General features: G+C 35.1%; 1 protein-coding gene across 3 annotated transcripts in view; it reads right to left on the bottom strand.

Annotated features, from left to right (window-relative positions):
* Positions 1-23,793, bottom strand: part of NAV3 (neuron navigator 3) — a 332,556-nt gene that overhangs the window by 86,758 nt on the left and 222,005 nt on the right. For all 3 annotated transcript variants that reach the window (XM_069491594.1, XM_069491595.1, XM_069491596.1), the window contains exons 13-16: positions 6,751-6,883; positions 5,711-5,981; positions 4,098-4,806; positions 1,618-2,106 (exon numbers count right to left, since the gene is read on the bottom strand). In XM_069491594.1, coding sequence (XP_069347695.1) covers positions 1,618-2,106; positions 4,098-4,806; positions 5,711-5,981; positions 6,751-6,883 — 1,602 coding nt within the window. The remainder of the gene's footprint in view (positions 1-1,617; positions 2,107-4,097; positions 4,807-5,710; positions 5,982-6,750; positions 6,884-23,793) is intronic.

Raw genomic sequence — 23,793 nt, 5'->3', positions numbered from 1 at the left:
TGTTACTTGGATTCCTCACATGTGAGTACACAATTCAGATACATTAATTAAAACTGAAGGTTAATGTATTTTCAATAACCTGATTTGTTAGAAGTTTTATAAATGATATGTGTGGATGCCCATTTACCTTGAATTATTGAAACTAGAATCTAAGATAGTATAGGAAGACTGATTTCTTAGATGGAAAATCAAACACCTACTTATTTTTATGTATGTTGCATATAATAGCAAAACCCAAAGGGAAATGGGTACATTTTAATTGCTATCTATCACCCAGGTGCTTATCTTGACCTAGTTTATGTTTATGAGGAAAAATATATTTTGCAATTAGCAGTCCACTAAAGCAAGTATGGAGCACTAATATTTGTTAGCTGTAAAGTTACTTTATCAAGGGAAAGTCCCATTTGCATGGCTGTCCTTGTCTCATTCATTGTTAGGCAAGTGGGAAGTGAAGTGGGATAGAAGCAATGTATTGGTATGGGCTTTGTATTTTACAAAAGTTAGAAAAATAGGGAAGAACACAGTGAGAAATCTTAGACTAAGGGACAACTGGTGCACTACAGAAAGTCTAGGCTGTAAGGGCTTTAGTTGATGTTTTAAAAAATTGTTCGGGAAGTAAGGCTGGAGATCTTGAGAAGGGAAGATATGTCAGCATCAATAACTGAGTGAAAAAAATTTAGGAAAAGAAATCAGGCATTTTTGATATGACCAGTAGTAATTTTCACATGTGGCCAAGACCATTTTTGAAAGGTATCTTTGTGCCAAGAAACAAACAGAATTAAGTTTATCAGGAAAAAAGTGGTGGTTTTAAGACATTTTACTGGGGTTAAGAGTCAGTATCAATATATTCAAGAAAGGATACATTGGGGGAAAGAATCTAGAGTCATTTTGTCAACAGTAATGCTTTCTGGTAAGTATATTAGGTAAGAAATGCCTTGTTATGTTCTCCACTTTCATTAAAATATATATATATATGATTAATTTTCAAGGGGTCTGCTAAAAATAGCACTGGTGTTATAATTTTCTCTAAGAATTCATGGCTGAAAATTGATTTTTTTCCAGGTCAACTAGGATTCCCCAGCGATTCATTTGCTATTTTTTCATAGAAGTACAAATGAAACAAATTTAACATATTGCTCTGAGCATAACTGCAGAATCATTTAAAGTTGGTGTTTAAAAATGCTTAAATTAAGCTTTTTGTTTAATACTAAAAATAAATATTTTTAAAAACTTATTCTTTTGAGTTAAAAAAAAATGCTTAAATCATCACAAGGAGGTTGTGTTGTCCTGGAGCTTAAGCCAAATCACTAAAATGTCTTGAGAAGACCTCATTCCATATCTAAATACATGCTTTGAATTTTACTGAAACTGTCTACTGAATATAAACGTATGCATTTATATTAAGAAACTTAATTATCTTATCACTCTATGCTTAATGGTTTTATTCCTCTGCAAATTTGGTAATAAGAGCAAATAAAAGGCCCAGTCCCATCAGTCTTAAATCCCTTTGCACAGTGGCACTCACACTGAAATCAAGGGAATTTAATGGGGTGCGGGGTTAGGCACGGTGCAGGGAGGAGGGGTGAGGACTTTATCAATGGCTCCAGGAAAGCTCACCTTTCTGAGAGAGTAGATCTCACACTACCCGTTCTCATGAGCAGGCTCTGAACCTCGTGAGTGCCTGTGGTCAGTCCCGACAGGGAGCCATGGTGGCTGAGGGGCAGGTCAATGGACTCAGAGCTTGTATGGAGGCTAGTCATGGACTGGTAGCTCGGAGTGTCCTTGCTGCCTGCAGAGGAACTGCTCAGATTGGCAGCCCACACGAGACCACCTGATGTGAAAGAGTGAACCGATGCTGGGCTGGAAGCCAACGAGTGACTTAAGCTTATAACATCTGTAGTTAAGTCTGAGGGTTTATTGAAGAGAGGGCTGCTGCTGCCACTTAGCCCACCAGCACTGCCCATGCTGCCCGTACCGGACGACGGTGACTCCAGACTGCCTTGTCGCGCTAATGTGGTACTAGGGCTGGGCATTACTGAGGAGGATTTCACACCCTCAGTATTAGGTGCAGAGGCAGATTTGCCACCTGCCTTGGCACCAAACAACCTAAAAGAAAAACAAATAACAACTTCAGTTGTTCCAAGAAACTAATATCCACATTTAATATTTAGGGTTACAGTACACAGAGCCAAGTGTGCTTTGGTGTACTGAGCGACCAAGCACTTCCCGTCTCTATGTTAATTAACTTTATAAGCTTGGACTTCTAAAATCAAGTGCTGAAAATCTCTCCCATCACCATAAGGGTAAGTCAGTACTGGACTGCTACTGGGGAAAAGGGGAGGTGGGCAACACAAAAGTAAGTCAAACATGAAAATCTCTGGCTTTCACAATTTAAGTGATTGTAGAATCTTTCACTCAAATTGAATAGTTTGACCATACTTGCTGTTATCTATTTATAGAACCATTATAATGAAACAACTTCTACGCATTCGATAGACACACTTAAATGGACTTTTTTCTTTTTTCTTTTGTTTTTAAACAGTTTATTAAAAATCTAAAAGGAATGCTTAAGGCAAGGTTTAGAAGTTATGTTGAATATCTGCTGGCCTGAGGGACTGTCCGGAGTAGGTGGTTGGAAACAATAATGGACACTGTCGGCAACATGTCAGTTGGTCTGTGTTTTCCCCAGGAGAGGCCAAAGGGTTTTATGTCAGTTGCCAGTGCTTTATTCAAATACATATTTGTAACGGTGATTTGAAATATAGCTGGTACTGTTAGATTTTGGAGTTTAGTTCAGAAAACATTTTAGTTTTGTAAATGAAGTAGATGATATAATCAAATTCATGTCAATATGGAATAAAATGATATGAAGTAATGGCATAATGATTACTAATTAAGTTACAATGAAATCCATATTTCCTATAGTGAAATATTTTATGACGAATATGAGAAATTGTTTCATAGGTAATGGGCCACAGGAGGGCACTCTAAGGCTTTTACTTAAGCAACAGAAATATTTACTCTCTCTACAAGCCATACTTTATTCTTTCCAATGAGAATCAACATTTCAAAAAGACAGTTCTTTAGGATTAACATTTCCACTGAGGAATATAACCTCTAGGTTTTTCAAGCAATCACGTATCTGAGATTACTTGAATGTAAAAGTAAATGTTTCAAGATCTTTTATTTCCAAGATATCAAAGTTCTGGGTTTAGTCAACAGAATAAAAATAAACATTAAAAATATTACCATGTAATGAACATACTCTACCATTTTACAGTTGAAAAAATAGACCCAGAGATATTTAGATATTTGTCCCAAATTCTTAACTGTATATATTTTCCTACCACTTAAAAACACATTCATATTTAAAAACAGTGATATCTTAAGAGCAAAACTTTACATATTTAATACCAAACACAATATCAATGCAGAAATCAAATCATGGTGCTTACCAGAGTCATGTCAAAGACAACTGAGGACGAGTTAGAAAACTTAGCTCACTTTTCAGTTGTTCTCCTATACACAACACCCAAATGTTTTCAAATTCTGTCAATCATATTATACCTTGATTTTCTTTAGTATGTCAAGATATAGTACTGTATGAATCTGTCTAGTGTTCCTGTCCAATCGGTTACAAGGAACATAACTTCATCTACATTCATGATCATCAACTCATTAAGCGCCAGCAAGATAACAAACACTGGAAATGAATGCCAATAGCCATAATGACCTATTTTGTTTTGTTTTTAATTGTGGAAAGAGAAACAGAAATTTTACAAGTTAATACCTTGCTTCAGCACTACATCTAGGTATTGCCATCTGCTTTTAAGTCTCCTATATGGTGTCTGTGTGGCATATACACACACAATGATAGTGAAACCATGAAGTTTAACCATTTCTCAAAACGAGCATCTTTTTTTTACTAGATATTTATAGGATCAGCTTCTTAGAACTCACTGCACTTTAAAAGATTCTACTATATATGTATGTTAGAATATATATAGGATATATAAATATATATGTTTATATATATAACATGGGTATATAACATACATAATTTTATGCTTTCCCAGCATCATTTTACACATCCTTACCTTCGGAATGTAGGTGACGCAATATCTGGGTACTTGGATCCTGGCTGTCTGAGCCCTTGTGCACCACAGGCGCTGGCAGAGGTGGGGCTGGATTTGGGGGAACCTGACAAAGAGACACTCTCTGAATCTGAGACTGCTACCTTTTCCTTCTCCTTGTCTGTTTGGTTGACGGTGACAGGACTGGAGCGACCTGACCCAATCTTAGTGGGTTCTCTCAGTTTTGAGGTGGTTGCACCAGCTGACTTGCTGCTGACGTTGGAGTCAATACTGCTGGTACTAGATCTGTGGCCACCCCGGCCGGGAATGCCACTGGTGCTGGATTTTGAAGGGCGGGGCAGGCTGCGATACTGTAAGGTGGTCTTCGAGCTAACGTGCAGCCCAACATCATCCTGATTCTGTGAACCATCCAAACTGGTTTTTCTACCTGCATTTGACTTCCCACCGATGGCAGCAGATTTGGGGATTTTGCCCAGTGTCGCTGAACCACTTGTGATGGCTGCCCCACTGCTAGTGATCATGGTAGACGACCCTACTCCACTCGGCTTCTTAAATCCGAAAGAGCTGGTGGCAGTCGATCTTCCAATGCCTGAGGGGGGCTTTTTCCCCTCATCGCCACTGCTTTTTCCTGCATCCGAAGGAGACCTCTGCAGAGACGATCCTTTCAGGGGAGTTTTCCCTTTCTCAGAAGCTTTGGCATCATCAGTTTTCCCTAATTGAGAAATATAGAAACATGTGTGCCTGCATATTTTGATATCATAATAACACTTCTTGAAACAATGTGTAAAAGGTGAATGCTTTCTTTATGTTGCTTCAGTTCCTTCATGTTTATATTTTTGGATATAAACTCTAATGTATTGAAGAGGGTTGACTGCATAGCTACAAAAATTTAGCTGTCAGAGGAAATGTGATGAGAGATCGAAAAGATAAAATGAAAACACACAGTTTTGCTATGTCTTATATCTTGCAACTCTCTTCCTTTATAAGGATAGCACTTAGTCCTATTCAAGATAAATACTAGAAAAGTAATTCATTTGATTATCTGTGGGATGATTATATTTGGAATACCCTGTTATATCAGTACTTTAGGTGCCACTGTTTATAATTAGGCCCTATTTTAAAAATAAGGGAAGTCTTCCAAAAAAAGAAGGGTACAATTTTGCAGAATTCTTTCAGTCTTCTTTCATAAAGTCTAATTCACAAACATTTCAAATCTTCAGTATTCCAATTCATTAGATGAGTATTATTGCTTTTTTCTCTCAGAGTTTAGTGAAAGTCAGTGGCATTCTCAGCATAAAGATTACAAACTTGCATTTAAAAAGTAATAACAAAAGAAACCTGACTTTTAAATTAACAGCCTTATTTTATTTCCACATGACCAGAAATAATTGACAAAGTAGTCCCAGTCATGAAGGTGCTTTCTAGAGAATGCCCAGATCGTTCATATTTACCTGGGCTTGTATGATAAAGTATGTGAAACTTAGATAGAAAAACCATTTAACTATATAAAAAATAATCTGACTTTTTAAAAAAAACCTATTATAAAGGAAAATAAAAATTAAATGGAAACAATAAATTAAAACACTTGAATCACAGCTGCCAAACGACAAGCCTACCAGGAGTCTTGAGTGTACTTGTTCCAGCTTTCTGCCTAGATGGAGCTCCTCCTTGGGCAGACATGCCTCTTCTCCAGGAACCTGTCTGTGAAATGGACAGGGAAGCTTTCTGCCCAGACTTCTCAGGGTCTTCAGGAAGTCCAGAGGAAACATTCTTCCACTTGCCTCCAGCATCCCCATGGCTGTCAAAGTCCTCTTCTGTTTTTTTCAGCTCCTCAGTATTATCCCAGGTCTCATCTGTTGTGGAACGTTTCTCTGAATCTGTCTTCAGCTATAAAGAAAAACATTATAGAAAAACTTTGTGCATAAAAATCAAGAAAATGTGAATTAAGACACTAGAGTATTCTTTCAGATAACGGGTTAAAATATAACAATAATTTGTATTTCAAAAGAATTCCAAAAACTCTTCTATTTTAATCTGTCTTCACTCAGGTTTTATTAATTTTAGCCACATAATTCTCATTTGCACATATTAGAGAATGTCAGAATAAATATGTGCAGGAAATCCCAATTAAATGCTCCAGAAAAGAAGACATGTTCTATGTGAAATGTAACAAGGAAAAGTAAGACAAGATAAAACCTGATTATGCAGTGTGTATTCTTGATTTATCATTCACAAGAGATCCAATAATTTATTTCAGCGATCAATATAAAATTAATTAAGAACTATCCAAAATTATACTTTTAAAATAATTGCTAGATTTTAAACAAATATATCAGTGTTATAAAAAGAGATACGGCAACATATAGGTCTTTCTGGATTAGATTATAGTCAATAGAAAAAATATATGTATAAGCTGGTTTTATTATTCAAAATAGGCTGAGTTGCACATTGTCGCACCTCCTGAGGGTTATAGCTTTAGGAAAGACTATGATAAAGACAGTCCAGGGTCTAGGAGTGGCAAAGGGAGTCCACGTTAGCTCTGCCTTATTCTGTTTATGCAATTATTGTGGATTAAGGGATTATTCTACACCTTAATAAAATAATTTGGAGGAAGAAGTTGGCAAAGCACTGGAAAAAGGAAGGAGATGATTCTCACCTGAGTGTTCTTCCTGGAAGGGACAGTGATGTTGGAGTAAGAGCTGACTGAGGATGTGGTGTTCAGGTCATCAGTGCTGATGTTATCCAGGGTGTCACTGAGACCACTGCTCACTGAACTGCTGTCATCCCAGCTAAAGGCAAGACATGCAGGAGCAATGAAGCAAACACAGGATGCATAATACAAGTCACCTACATTTTCATATAACATTAATCATGTATTAGGAAGACTATCTTTTTTTAAAATCTTTTGATGAAAAATTATTTACTTTCCATTTTGAGAAAATCGTGTTTGTAAGAATTGAGTAGCTGCCTGAGAATAACCTTATCTGATAGTTGGAAAAACATCATTGCTTAGAGCAGATCCGGGTTCCAGGGGAACGTCTGTGGAATGAATGAAAACACTGATACAAATATTGCATGGTATCAGGAAAGAATAACATTACAGCTGATTTTTTTTTTCTGAAAGAGCCACCAGGAATCATAAAGCATGTAAGTATTCATCCTTTGTTTTAAACATCAAAAGCCTGTGCTTTAGTCAGGAACCAGAAATTCATTCTTCATTCTTTTTCCTTAGTAACTACTTCCCATCATTCACCAAGAATTGAATATTGAAATCTATTCCATCATAGGATCCCTCCTGCCTTCCTGCCATGCCTTGCATTTCTGTCCTGGACAATATAAAACATCCTCCCATCTGGTCTTCTTGCTTTTGATCTTTCCCAATAGATCTGTTAAACCTGGGTCAGTGGTCAAATAATCACATATGGCCACATCCCTGCTCAACACCCTTCATCGACCCCTCCTTCACAAAGCAGTAGACTCTAAAATGAAATGCACCTGAGGCACAGGGTACACAGGGAATCCATTTGGGATATAAGAGAAATATCTGAAATTCTGAATACAGTCAGGTGTCATTTAATAATGGGAACACATTTTGAGAAAAGCATTGTTAAGTGACTTTTTTTTTTTGTTGTGTGAACATGACAGAACATACTTACACAAACCTAGATGGTATAGCCAACTACACACCTTGGCTATATGGTATAGCCTATTGCTCCTAGGCTGCAAACCTGTACAGCATGTTACTGTACTGAATACAGTAGTCAATTGTAACGCAATGGTAAGTATTTGTGTATCTAAACATATCTGAATATAGAAAAGGTACAGTAAAAATATGGTATTTTAATCTTATAAGACCACAGTCACATAAGCAGTTCATCATTGATGAAAATGCCATTATGTAGCACATGACTGTATATTTGTTTTTAATCTAAAGAATAATCAATGAAATAGGTTATATTAATATTCATGTGCAGGCTACATGGGCACCTTCATTTAGTCAATGTGTCAGATGATGCAGCAATAATGTAAGATAAGCAGGATAACCTGAAGGAGAATGAGAACTCTACAATGTGAAGAGGTGTACCAGAGTTCATTTCACTTACTGGAAGGTTCCTAGTCTATTGGGATGTATTACCACTTACCTATGCTCTCCTAAATGTATCCATGCACACTGGATAAAGATATTATATATAGACAAAAGTTAAGTCTCATAAAATGGACATGTGGCTTAAACTAGCTCACCTAGTTTTGGGCTACTGCTTGTGGCCAGATGCTAGAAGGAGATCCACAGGGCAGGGGAGGAGGGAGAAGAGTGAAACCCACTCCTGACAGCCAGACTGTGACTCTCAGGACCACCCTAACCTTATGAACAGACTTTTTGGCTTGGTGAGGCTGCTTTAGCCCTTCCCTGGTGGCTTTCCCCATCGGTCTAGGAGCTGACCTTTGACTGCTGCTGACACAGCACTTGTGACCTGCCTTAATGGAGCTTGAACACAGGCTCACCTGGCCCAGCCCAGCCCAGCCTTGCTCCTCTATCTACCTTTGTTGTTGTGGAAAATAAGGAGTCCCCTGGGAGCTCCAGGGCCCTACCCACCACCTAGGGCACCTCAGTGCTTCTCCTGATGTCCTAGAGCCATTCACAGGTCTCCAAAAATACCACTGCAGCTAGCTCTTTCCTGCAAGCATCACCTATTGGAAGGGAGGACAACTTATACAGCCTTTTGTAGCATTTACTTATTCAGTCATACATGGTGTGGCTGGCTGTTACTGACAAGCACCACCTACTGACTTAGAGATTGAACAGGGTGTCGCAATATAATTCATACTGTTAAGAAGACCACAAGGCTTGAGAGAGAAAGGATTTCAAAGATATCCATATCTCCTTGTCAAAAAGAGACAGGGAATCTGCCCACACACATAGTACACTACTGCTACTCCTACAAATAACTAGTAATTCAGAAAACCACCACACTAAGGATATCTATAACCAAGGTATCCATCCAAATCTAGATCCCCATCAAAGTACTCATGAGCAAACTCAAAAATCCTTACCTAACATATGCTACAGACATATCCTTAAGATTAAGGGGGGAAAAATGTCTGATCTAAACAAAAGAAAATCAAAAAACAAGAAGCAACAGCTGCTCCAGATGAGATGGAATCAGTGTAAGGACACTAGAAGTATGAAAAAGAGTGAAAGGACCCACCCCCTCCGAAGGAGCACACCAATTCTCCAGAAATGGATCCCAACCAAAATGAAAATGCTGAAGTGACAGATAAAGAATTCCAAATATAGATTGTAAGGAAGCTCAATGAGATCCAAGAAAAAATGAAAAACCAACTCAAACCAGAAAAATAATTCAGGAAAGGAATGAAAAATTTACTAAAGAGATAGATACATTAAAAAGAAACAAATGGAACTTCTGGAAATAAAAAACTTCTTTTAGGGAAATACAAAACAGTGGAAAGTTTTAAGAATAGACTAGACCAAGTAGAAGAAAGAATTTCAGAGCCTAAAGACAACTCTTATGAATTAATATAGTCAGTCAATAATAAAGAACAAAGAAGCAAAGGGAAGTAGCAAAGCCTACAAGAAATATGAGATTATTTCTTATTTTTTTATATTTCTTATATTCTTATTTACCATATACGATGGCTAAATGTAAGAATCATAGGCATTCCTGAGGTTGAAGAATAGAAAGAAAAGGCCTGGAAAACCTATTTGAGGGAAGAATTGAGGAAAATTTCCTTGGTCTTCCTAGAGATTTAGACATCCAGATACAACAAGCTCAATGAATACCTGGGTGATTCATTGCAAAAAGGGCATCACCAAGGGTTATAAACTGACGAAAGTCAATGTGAAGGAGCAACTCCTATGAAACATGAGGTGAAAACAGCAAGTAACAAGCAAATGAAAAACCAACAGATTAATGGCAGACTTCTCAACAGAAACCTAACGAGCCAGAAAGGAATGAGGTCCTATTTTTAGGACCTTTCCTTAAACAGAATAACTGTCAGCCAAGAATTCTATATCTTACAAAACTAAGTTTTATAAATGAAGGAGAAATAAAATCTTTCACAGACAAGCAAACAATAAAGGAATTTGTTACCACTAAATGTGCTCTATAAGAAATGCTTAAAAGTGTTCTATACATGGAATAGATCAATACATATCAGTGGAAAAACACACAAAAGCTAAAACTCACAGATCTTATAAAACAGTAACACAAGGGAGAGAACAAAGCAACTAGGTAACAACAAAAATCATGACCAGAATGGTATCTTACATATCAATACTAACATTGAATGTGAATGGTCTTACTGAAAAGATGTAGATTGGCTGAACGAATTAAAAAATACAACCCAAATATATGCTATCTTTAAGAAACCCATTTAATTCACAAAGATTCTCATAGATTCAAAGAGGTGGAAAAAAATATTCCATGCAAATGGAAACTAAAAGCAAGCAGGAGTAGTTGTTCTAATATCAGATAAAACAGACTTTAACAACAGTTTGAAAAAAAGACAAAATCGTGATTGTATAATGATAAACAAGATTCAAAAAGATATAAGTCATAAATATATATATATATATATATATATATACCTAACATGGGACCTCCCAGATTCATAAAGCAAATTCTACTAGATTGAAGGACAGAAATAAATAGTGACATCATAAAAGCCAGGGCCTTCTATACTCCACTGACAACTGACTGAACTAGACAGATAACTGAGGCAGAAAATCAACAAAGAAACACTGGACTTAAATGGGACTGTAGACCAAATGGACTTAATAGGCATTACAGAACATTCTACCCAATAACTGTAGAATATGCATTCTTCTCATCAGCATGTGGGTCATTATCCAAGATAGATCACATGTTAGGCCACAAAACCAGTCTCAGTAAATACAGAACAATTGAAATCATACCATGTATCTTCTCAGACCACATGGAATAAAACTAGAAACTCAAGAGGAAAACTCAAAACTACACAAATTATGGAAATTAAACCACCTGCTGCTGAACAATCTTTGGCTCATTGACACAATCAAAAAAGAAATGCAAAACGTTTTCAAATTGAACAACAAAGGTGACACAAGTTTCCAAAATCTATGGGATACAGAAAAAGCAATGCTAAAGGGAAAGTTCAAAGCCTTAAATGCACATGTCAAAAAGACAGAGATCATAAATTAACAACCTTATGTCACACCTAAAGGAACTAGAAAAAGGACAAATCAAACCCAAAGCTAGCAGAATAAAAGAAATAATAAAACTCAGAGCAGAATTAATGAAATGGGAACCAGAAAGAAATACAAAGGATCAGTGAAACAAAGAGTTGGTTCTTTGAAAACATTAACAAAATTAATAGCCCACTAGTGAGATTAACCATAAATAGAAAAGAAATGTCTCAAATAAGCTCAATCAAAAATGAAAAAGGAAACATTACAACTGATGCCACAGAAATATAAAACATCATCTGTAAGCACTATGAAAACCTCTATGCATACAAACTAGAAAACCTAGAGGAAATGGATAAATTCTTAGAAACACACAGCCTCTTAAACCTGAATCAGAAAGAAATAAGAATCCTGAATAGACCAATAACGAGTAGTGAGATTGAAACAGTAATATAAAAACTTCCAACAAAGAAAATCCCTAGTCCAGATGGATTCACAGCTGATTTCTCCCAGATCTACAAATAAGAACTGGCACCCATTCTACTGAAACTGTTCCATAATATTGGGAATGAGGGAACCCTCCCTATCTCATTCTACAAAGACAGTATCATTGATATCAAAGCCAGGAAAAGATATAACAAAAAAAGAAAACTACAGACTAATACCCTTTATGAACACAGATGCAAAAATTTCAACAAAATACTAGCAAACCAAATTCAGCAGCAGATCAGAAAGATAATCCACCACGATCAAGAGAGTTTCATCCCAGGGATGCAAAGATGGTTCAATATATGCATATCAATAAATGTGATTCACCACATAAGCAGAAGTAAAAACAAAAAATATGATCATCTCAATAGATGCAGAAAAATCATTTGATAAATTCCAGCACCCCATCGTGATAAAAACCCTCAAGAAACTAGGCATAGAAGGAACATACCTCAAAATAATACAAGACATATACGTCAAACTCACAGCCGACATCACACTGAATGGGGGAACATTGAAAACATTCCCCCTAAGAAATGGAACAAGGTAGGGGTGCCAAATGCCACCATTTCTATTCCACATAATACTGGAAGTCCTACCCAGAGGAATCATGCAAGAGAAACAAATAAAGGTCAATGAAATCAGGAAAGAGGAGGTCAAACTATCCCCATTTGCTGAAGATACGATCTTGTATCTAGAAAACCCTAAAGACTCCAAAAAAAGACTCCTAGAATAGATAAATAAATTCAGCAAACTCTCAGGTTACAAAATCAATCCCGTGTACACAAATCAATAGCATTTCTATATACTAATAACAGTCAAGCTGAGAGTCAAATGAAGAATGCAATACCATTTACAATAGCTGCAAAGAAAATAGTTCTATGTCAGACATATAGAAAATACCTAGAAAGAGACTTAACCAAGGAGGTGAAAGACCTCTACAAGGAGAACTACAAAACACAAATGAAAGGAATTATAGGTGACACAAACAAATAGGAAACATCCCATGCTCATGGATTGGAAGAAACAACATTGTTAAAATGTCCATACAGCCCAAAGTAATTTACAGATTCCATGCAATTCCCATCAAAATACTGAAGTCCTTTTTCACAGATCTAGAGAAAATGATCCTAAATTTCATATGGAACAAAAACAGAGCCTGAATAGCCAAAGCAATCTTAAGCAAAAAGAACAAATCTGGAGGCATCACATTACCTGACTTCAAATTATACTACAAGGCTACAGTAACTCAAACAGGTTGTTACTGGTACAAAGGTAGAGATATAGACCAATGGAACAGAATGGAGAACCCAGAAATAAAACCACATAGCTATGACCAACTGAATTCTGACAAAGCAGACAAAAACATACTCCAGGGAAATGATGACTTATTCAAGAAACGGTGCTGGGAAAATTGGATAGCCACATGTAGAAGGATGAAAAAAGATCCTTATCTCACACCATACAGAAAACTTAACTCAAGACAGATTAAAGACTTAAATGTGAGACCTGAAACCATAAGAAAAACTCTTCTAGACATTGGCCTTGGCAAAGAATTTATGACTAAGACCCCAAAGGAAAATATTGCAACAATAAAAATGAATAAATGAGACTTAATTAAAAAGTTTCTGCATACTAAGGGAAATAATCAGGAGAGTAAATAGACAACAAAACAGAATGGGAGAAAATATTTGCAAACTGTACAGCCAACAAAGAGCTAATACCCATTATCTGGAGAGAACTCAAACAAACCAGCAAGAAAACAACAAATAACTCCACTAAAATGTGGGCAAAACATGAACAGAGATTTTTCAAATGGCCAACAGGCATGTGAGAAAATGTCAACATCACTATTCATCAGGGAAAAGCAAATTAAAATCATAATGAAATACCACCTTAGCCCTGTCAGAATGGCCAGTATTAAAAAGCCAAAAGACAATAGATGTTAGCATGGATGCAGTGAAAAAGGAAACCTTATACACCGTAGGTGAGACTATAAATTAGTATATCTTCTATGGAAAATAGTGTGAAGATGCCTCAAAGAACTAAAAGTAGACCTACTATTTTATCTAATAATCCCACTACTAGGTGTCTACTCAAAGGAAAAGAAGCCATTATATCAAAAAGACACCTGTACCCAAATGTTTATTGCAGCACAATTCACAATTGCAAAGATGTGGAATCAAACTAAGTGCCCATGAATTTATGGGTGGATAAAGAAAATGTGGTATATATTAATATATACCAAGGAGTACTATTTAGCCATGAAAATGAATGAAATAATGTCATTTGCGGCCACTTGGATGGAACTAGAGAACATTATCCTAAGTGGTATATCTCAGGAATAGAAAAAGAAGTACCACATGTTCTCACTAATAAGTGGGAGCTAAATGATAGGTACACATGGTCATAAAGTGGTGTAAAGGACATTGAAAAATAAGAAGGGGGGGTGAGGAGTGTAAGGGATAAAAACTTACCTATCAGGTACAACATACCCTATTCTGGTGACAGGCACTCTAAAAACCCTGACTTCAGCATTATACAATTCATCCACGTAACAAGAAGAATTGTACCCCCTAACATTTTGAAATAAAAAACTATTAAAAAAACACATGGAAGTATAAAATTCACAGACCTTATAAAACAATTACACAAAGGAGGAAGAGAAATAGATCAAATGGCAACTAATTATTCTAAGTAGAAAATGATTGTTTGCCATAGCTTTTAGTTTATAGATTTTTAATGCTCAATAACTCAATTGGGCCAATTTTAGTTATCGTGTAGTGTATTTATAGCTATGATCCTCACATTCACCAATAGATTCAGAGTTAGAGGCAGGCCTGCTTAAAAATAAATGCATTATAGATTAAAGTAATTTTTTTCGGCTTTTTATGATGAGGGATTCTGAAATGTTAGCTAAATAATTATTAAAATAATTTTTCAAATTTAGAAGTCATTCCAGAGAAAAATGCTATTTGTAATTATTCAGCAGACTGTTGTGTTTTTGGTGCGTAGCACTTCAGATGGCAGATATTCAGTCAGCCTCTTTGATATTTCCTATTGCTGGGTCAACTGTCCTCTTCATACATGTAAAGCAGAGAAATTTTGTGTCAATAAACAACCAATTTCTACACATCAGATATTCAACAGTAACCTCAATCTCTTCAAATTGTCCATTAGTTAAATAAAGAAATGTGCTCACTACTGAATTGTCTAGATGGACTCTGCTCTAATTTAACTGCAATCATGAAAGTAAAGTGCTGTCTACTAAGGTGACATTATTTCTGATTTCTATAGGAACACCTTCTCCCTTCTAACCTTTTGAGAGTATACTTTTTTGTTTGTTTATTAAAAGTTAATATAAGAAATAACCACGTAAACAATGTTTCTGTACCTTTTTGAATGCTTCATTTATCTACTGAATGGTTATTTATGAAACATAACTATGGATATTATAATATTTGTTAGTATCTGAGTGTTCTAGGTCAATGGTATTGGAAACAATATGGAACAAGAGCCTGTGGTATGCCATGGTGTTCCAACAGCATAAAGTTCTTCCTCCAGGTACCACATGTCTCACTTATCCATTCATTATGATCCTTACTGAAATACCACCTTCTCAGTTAGGTCTTCCTTGGATGCCCTAACAATTAGGATTTTCCTCTTTACATACATACTTCTTATCTTCTTGCCCTACCCTCTCTTAGCAATTACCATCATTCAACATACTACATATTTAATTAATTTATCCGTTTTATTATCAAAGAACATGAAAATCCATGAGAATTGGAAATCTTTGAATGTTTTATTCACTGTTCCATTAATATTTCCAGCTTTAAGAATGGTCCCTTGAATGCTATAGGCACTCAATCAACACTAGCTTAATAAATCAATGAATAATGATTGCCTATTCGCCCAATTCTTAATGCTGACATAATCACTTAATTGTACTCTATATCACAACCATGAATGGGTTATTGTACACTGAATTAGATTCCTGGATGTCACTCCCACTTGTGTCTCAGTCTTCTAAACATCACTTTGATTTATTGAACAGGTCTTGAAATGGGTTCTAAATTAAAGCTCACATATCCTTGTCTCCATTTTCTAACACCTCAAAAAGTTAAAAAGACAAATTCTGGAGTGAAGTTTGTCAGTGGTAGGTAAATCATTGTGATAATATAATTAAAATTTTCATTCCAGTGCTTGAGATCTATGGGTATTCACCAAATATACAGGATAATACACTAGATGTATCTAGACAGAGTTAGATACTTAGATGAGAGATTTACATTTATTCCACAAGTGTCTATTATAAAATGGGTATTTTCTGGTATAGGTGAAATAGCAGAAGCGAAAAAAACCTAAAGACTGGAATAAAGAGTGGGTACAATCTCCTAAAATTTTGTTGGCATGTCAGAGGTCCATTGTCAAAATTCTCATGACATGTATACTGAAAAAAATATAATCTGCTCCCTTCCAACCTAAAAGATGGCCAATAGTCTAATAACATATCATAGGGTAAGAGTTTTAAGGGTTTTAATAAATATTTACGACTAAAAATAATCATTTCATGAAAAGAAAAATGAAGTAAACTTAGCTACCCATAAGAACATTTTGTAAAATCTTTTGGGCAAGCTCTTTGTTTTTAAGAGAAAAGTAGATAACATTTGTGTAACAAAATGAAGGCACCATTTAAAAAAATACCTCCATATCTCATAATAGCTTTTTTCCCCATTTTATGGTAATTTAAATAATACTCATAAGGAGATAGATATATCTTTTAAAAATATTATTTAGACACAACGACCTTTGCAATAATAATAAAAATACTAAGAATTAACTGTTTAGGCTTTGGGTTTTAGTATCAAAATATTAAGTCAATAATTTTTTCCTGAAAACTAAATGAGCACAAAACCACTTAGTCCTACACCATACACTTTTTTCAGCAAACACGATGGACTGACTACCTGTCAAGTTTGAGCATGGCAACCACTGAAGTGTAAATTCTGTATTACTTCAGGGTCATTGGTAGAAAGCAATAAAGTGTATTTCAAGAAAGCTTTATTCAGCATTGCCCTGGAAAATGTTTTATTACCATGAAGGAAAGAACAGTCTTTAAAAGAGATTTTCAAATTGGAAAAACCTCAGTATGTATCAATATCAATACACTAAAGTGATTTTATGTTAATTAAATTACTCTCAATGTATACAATGTACATGATTTTTATTGTAGTCTTTACAAATTTCCTTCTACCTTCTAAGGTGTTACATCCTGCCATTGCTCACCAACTGTGCAATCTGCTGGAGCTTCAATAACCAATTTAGAATCCAGTTGAAACATTATTTCCTCTATGAATCCTCCTATGATGTCCAAGAAAACTTTAATTCTTCCAGGTCTGTGTTTACTACGACTGCGCTTCCATCATACTGTGATTTTTCTGCCTACAGAGCTGTCTCAGTTATGGGATTGTGGATGAGAGAAAGGACAGTGGCTTCTCTCTCATAGTCTCAGTGCTCAGGGTGGCATTTGGCCCAATGTAGCACTTTAATGTTTGTGAAATAAATCCGTAAATAACCGTAGTCTTACATAGTACCAAACTACAGTCATTATCCGTGAGTCATCCCCTCATTCTAACACTCAAATGTGCAAATAATTACTGACTGTAGTCAAAATCAAGTGGATGAAGTAAAAGGAATACAAAGGAGAGGGACCGACTAAGTTTGATAGAATATGTGCTTCTCTGAAGAGGTAACTTTAAATAGGCATTATGTGGGCAAGTAAAGCTGGAAGGGCAGAGGAAAGAGTGATAAGGGAAGAAGAGACACCAAGCGTAAAAATCTGGAGGTAACAAAAATCAAGAGACCAGTGGGACTAGAGAAGCAGGCAAGGGGGAACATGCAGGTTCTGAGATTGAAAAGGAGGATTTTATAGACAGTGGTCAGAAATTAGAGTTTCTTAGAAATATAATAGGCATTCAAATAGTTTTCAGCACTGAAATGACACGAGCAGACAATATGTCTTAAAAATACAATTTTAGTGCTATGAATATATTAGAGGTAAGGAAGAATAGAAGTGGGAGCTCAGTGAAGAAGCTATTGCAACATTCATCAGTTTTTGATGAGGAATTACAAGTAAATTATAATAAAAGAAGTCAGTTCAAGACACATTTTGAGGTAGAAATGACAGGATTTGCTATTGATTGGAATGTGGTTAAAGAGAAAAAAATGACTCTAGATCTTTTGTATGCCTTCTACTGACAATAAATGCATGGAAGGATTTTTGGAAAAGTTAAAAAAAAAAAGAAATCTATCAAAACATAATTTTAATCCCATGATCTGTTTGCATTTAGTATCATTATTGTCACAAATCAAGGGAAGCCTATATGAGTTTACAATATGATAGCTTAAGAGTATAACTCTTGATAAACTAGCAATTCCTATACACATAAGGTCGAAGTGTTTTCATTCTCATTATTTTTAGTGTGCACATAATGCTCTGAATTTATCCATGAAATATTCATAGAGACTAACATTAATACTGTGTGGGTTTTGTATAATATGAACAATCAATAAGCTTTATACGCTGACCTTTTTATTTCCTTTTATTTTCTCTAGAGAACAAATAATGAAGATTTACAATTATTCTATTGTGGCATCAGACAGTGTTAGATAAAAAGAAAAAAAAATAGAAAGCTCTTGTTCTTTATAAAAGGAAGCCCTAGGTAGACTTAGTTAAATGTAATAAGTGATGTTTAGAATGGATTTATGCAGTCAGGCAGATTTTTATGTTTTAATGATATCTGAGGCAAAGAAGGAACATCGTTTTTTTTTAATTACATAGGCTGAAATCACAAGGGAGATAAAATAAGCTTATTAACATTTCTTTTGTCTAAACACATTATTGGAACAATGCTCATAATGGTTTTGCTAGTTTATTTTAATGCTAATTTTTAAGATGCTGTCATATGGTTGAAATAAGTACAAGTTTATTTAAAAGTCTTCTATTTTTGGTAAATTGAGAATATAACATATGATACACATGAAAGTTAACTCAAAGATTCATTGAAGACCATTTGGTATCTTTTTATATCTTATATAGATTTGCAAACCAATGTATGTTCATTGTGGAAAACTCAGCAGTCCAGAAATACAAAGGAACAGAGTAAATCAACTGTAATCTCACCCAGAAGTAACCACCATTAACATTTGGATGATTTCTGTCCAATCATTTTCTGGATGTACTGCATATACACATGCAAATCTACCTAATTGGCATCTTGCTGATTATACTATCTGTACCTTATTCATTCACTTCATATTAATTACAATGATTTTTAATGTCATTAACATTTTTCTAAACCATAATTTATAATGACTCTATAATCATGTTATATGGATTATTATATATTTAACCATTTGTATTTTAAGATGAATGAAATATTTTATAATTTTTCTAACTATTATAAATAACACTGCAATGAATACCTTTATACATACATATTTAGGTTATGTTATTTGATTATTTTCTTAGGATAAATTTTTGGAAAGACAATGACTGATTCACAAAACATGAACATTTGAAACACTGCAGATACGGCTTAACAAATGAAGAACACAGAATTTTATACTCCTGACACTATAGGAGAGTGCTAATCTTACAAAACTTTGGATGCTTTTAGGTAGTGTGGTTTCCTTCAGTAATTCAAATGTTTTGACATGTGAAACAGGTAATTATAATTTTAAGTTACATACATCAAATAGTGAGATTGAGTTTTCTATAATTTTATTAGCTATTTTATTTCCATAAATTATCTATGACATTTGTATATTTTTGTGTATAGAGTTTAAATAATTCATTTATATTAGATTTCTACCTGTTAAAAAATGTTGCACATATTTTTAAATCTATTTCCATGTTTTTTCTTTTTATTAATGAAATTTTTTGTTCAAAAATGTTTTAGTCAACTCTACTGATGTTTGGTATTTTCTTTTATAATACTTTCTCCCAGGAATAATATCTTCTCTCAGGAAATTTTACACATATAATTTGATTTCTCCTCCTCCTCTTTCTTTTATATTTCATTTTTCTGTGAGGGTGAGAAAGTTGTTTTTGTTTTGTTTTATGGTTTTTGTTTTCCTTTTTTTACAAATGGCTAGTGAATTTCTTGGAGAACATTTATTGACAACTACTTCTCTGTTTATTATTATTTACTTATCAAGTCATAATATACGATATCTGAGCATTTTGTAGTGATTAATAAATGTGTTCCACGGACCTATTTGTTGATTTTGTGCAGTAATACCATGCTGTTTTAAATATCATAGTGATGTGGAGAAGTTTTTTTTTAAAGACTGACTACAACTTAAAAATATACAAATTTAACTAAGAATTCAAGCCTTTTAAAAAGCTTTTTTAAATTTAAATTTAAAAATTTTTAAAACAAAACAAAAATTACAAAATTGATCTATTATTTTGAAGAATTGGTAGCATGCATAGTTTTACTCGTTTATTAGTGCATCAAGCATGTACTGACTGGCACCATAATGGCAGACACTGGGAATATAGAAATCAGTAAGTTATTATGGAGACACACTTTTACCTTAATTTAGAAAATGTGTAATTCTCACCTTTGAATATTCAGACTACTTTTTGGCTATCTGAACATTTAGTTATAGGCATTCTACTTAATAAATAGCAATCAGAGCTATTAAGCCTCAGCTAAATTGTCTCCCCTTTCAAAAACCTTTTTTTCTCACTCGAAAGATTTTTGGCATTAGCTATCTTTTTCGGAAGAACGGAAGCACTCAAATTACTATAATTTCAAGGTTGAGTGAAAAGGGAAACTTTATGTAGAAATAAAAGCTTAGATAAAGCTCAACAACTTAGTTACAGAGCTTACTGTGAACAACGTTGAAAACGTATCTATTCTCTTTTACATTGCTTGAAACAGCTACGTTAAACTAATAAGAATTCAACAAAATATTTTTATTTTTAAAAGGGAAATGTTATTAACAAAGAAGAAATATTTTTCATCTGAGATATATAACGTGTTTTATAATAAAACATTCCAAATTCTTCCATTCTAAAACATTCAGAACATTGCCTTGGTAAAGAACATTGCTTTAAAAAGCCATGCCAGTGAGTGAATATCTCTAGAAGGGGGTGAAAGATCGTTCAGAATTAGAGAGATCTTCGCCAAGAAATTCATATCCCTGCACTGAAGAACAACAGATGGCAGCAGTAGCAATGAAAACTTGCAGCAGTTCCTGTCTGGCACACTTTCAAAATGGCCATTTATATTTCCTAGAACAAACAGCTAACTGCTGTCTCCTTATATTGTAACATGGATAAAGAAAAAATGCAAGAATGACACTTGAATTGCGTTAAACAGAGGAAAAGGATAAAACCTGAAAAGAGAGGTGGGTTGATGATGCCACCCTGGTTGGCCAGGTGTCTTAGTTTTCTGAGATTTCATCGGCAGTCTCCTCAGTGCTGATGCATGGCCTAACCTATCTCCAGGTCTAAAACATTGCCAGATGCTCCCCTGCCACTGCCTTACAACCCACACCCTTGTCTCTGTTTCTGGCCTCTGTTTAGTAACTTCCATTTGATTTCTGCTTCCTGCCAAAACAGGATTGCAATTCATAGATTATTGCTCCTTAACCTGGACCATCTCTCACCTCAGGAAGGCAAACTAGAGTCAAGGCATACACAGAAAGGAAAGGTCAGGGCAGAACAGAAGCAAGAAAGAAGGAGGTCACTGAGTGCTAGCACAGTCAGGAGTGAGGGATTTACAGGAGCTGAAAAGGCTCAGAACCTAAGGAGAAGACATGTGATACCCAGTAACAAAGAAAGGTTTGACAAACCAGGCAGCCATTCCTCTCAAACAGCAAGCTTTCGTATCACTAGAGCAGAAATCAATTTTGCAGGATTTGGTGAAGGCATAAAGAGGAGGCTGCCAGAAAGAATGATGAAAAGGCTTGGAGAAAAGCAGCTCATTTTCAGGCAGTTTGTGGTCCAGGTTATCATGCTATTCCCTGTTCCTCAAGAGAGAACTAGGTTCAGATAATGGGTTGGTACATATCCTGTGAGATGCTGATTTATGGGACTGATCTCGAGGATTGTATCCCTCTCTCTTTACCAAATAGTGAATCTAGTACCACCTTATCTTAGCTTCAGAAAGATGAGATATTGAATACTCTTCTTGGACCCATATGAGTCAAAAAGTTAGAATCAGAAAATGAATTTTATCAGTACAGTTTATACTAAACCTACCTATATTCCTCATGGGTTACTTCTAGGTCTGCCACTAGCCTGTGTAGCCTTTGTCTAGTTCCACGAGCATGGCTTTACATGGAGAGTGTCATCTGGATTTCAGCTAGACAGCCACTCAGTTGTGCATATATGGATAGTATACAACCTATATAACCATACATGTCCATTCTGAGTACTATTGGGGAACCACCTACCCAAAAACAAAAACTTAGTTTTCTCCATCATGCATAACCTCAACCTACGTCCAACTGGTCACCAAGCTCAATCAGATCTCTATTCCTTCCATCTGCATCTCTTCATTCCCATTGCCATTGTCTTAACTAACGATATCACCACTTCCCAGCAGACTATTGCTGTAATCTCCTAATTGGTATCTCTCCCTCTGGTCTGGGTTTATAGTGCATCCTTTAAAGAATGGAAATACATTCTGAAAACCTTAGCGTGGTACAAAGACTCTTCAAATTCTGATCTTTGCCTATGTTTTAGCCTAGTTTCCCATTGCTTGCCTACATATAGTCACACAGAGCTGCTTTGTACTTCAAGTGTTCTCTCATGCACCCCTTACTGCATTTCTCTCTATATACATTCTTCCCAAACTAACTCTTACATGACCTCAGCTAAATTGTCTCCTCTCTCAAAACCTTTTTCAAACACCCAAGGCTCGTACCTGATCTTCCTCTGTATCCTGTGAGTGTCCAATTCAAATATTTATAATCCTGATTATAGCACTTCTTTCACCCAACTGAATTTGTTTTATTTATCTATTTTTAATTAGGATATGATCTACTTAAAGGTAGTTATGGACAGGTTTTTTATTTAGAGTATAATAAACTTTGTAAACACGTACAAACATATGTTGAAATTAACAAAAATTTGGATGAGCTTGGCAGATGTCATTCTTGTAGAGCTAAAATATTATCAACTTCCTAATCACTCCTTGCCTTTTTCAAAATATTTGAAAAAAGTTTTAACAATTTGGCAACTTCTTCTGTTTTAAATGTTAACAACACAAAAAAGACCAGTCGAAATCCAGTGAAAATTCAAATGAGGCAAAAGATGCCAACTTTGGCATTCGTAAGTCTGAGTCTTTTCACCGATCTTCCTTTCTTTATACTTACTTAGGTGATCTCATTAGGTCTCATTAGAATATATCACAATTTCTTCAGTTTAGCCCTACATAAAGTAGCTAGCTTATATAAAGAGCCAAGTTATAGAAAAGAAGCATATCTTAAACACTAGAATCATTACGTATTGCACTCTACAAAAGGCCAAGAAAACCAAAAATATAACTCATCCATCTGTACTCATTCCGGGGCATGGGCTCTTAGAGTGGAATAATGAAATGAAACACCAGAACTATTTCAATTGTGTTTACATTCATATTCATTCATATTCTCTCTGTTTTTCTCTCTTGCTCTCATTCTTGAGTTTGAATTGACTGAGGAAATTTATAGAAGTCACTTCTAGCAATTAGAATGTCTTCTTATGGTACCTAACATAACTTGAAAGACATTTGGGTACTGAGGTCTCATATACTGTGCTATGGTAGTGTACTGACAAAATAAATACATTATATGAAACATATCAGAGATGCTAACAAGTCATTAGATATTTTTAATACCTTTAATGTACAAGGAAATATGTTAGATATTACTTGTTTCAGATATATAAACTGGTAAATAAAAACAGCTTGACTTCTTTTTTCAATGTTCATCATATTGCTTTGTGTTTTTTTTAATAACTAAAAT

This window comes from Eulemur rufifrons, chromosome 16 (genome assembly GCF_041146395.1).
Source record: "Eulemur rufifrons isolate Redbay chromosome 16, OSU_ERuf_1, whole genome shotgun sequence".
Taxonomy (NCBI): Eukaryota; Metazoa; Chordata; class Mammalia; order Primates; family Lemuridae; genus Eulemur; species Eulemur rufifrons.
This window is presented reverse-complemented; position numbering and strand designations above follow the sequence as displayed.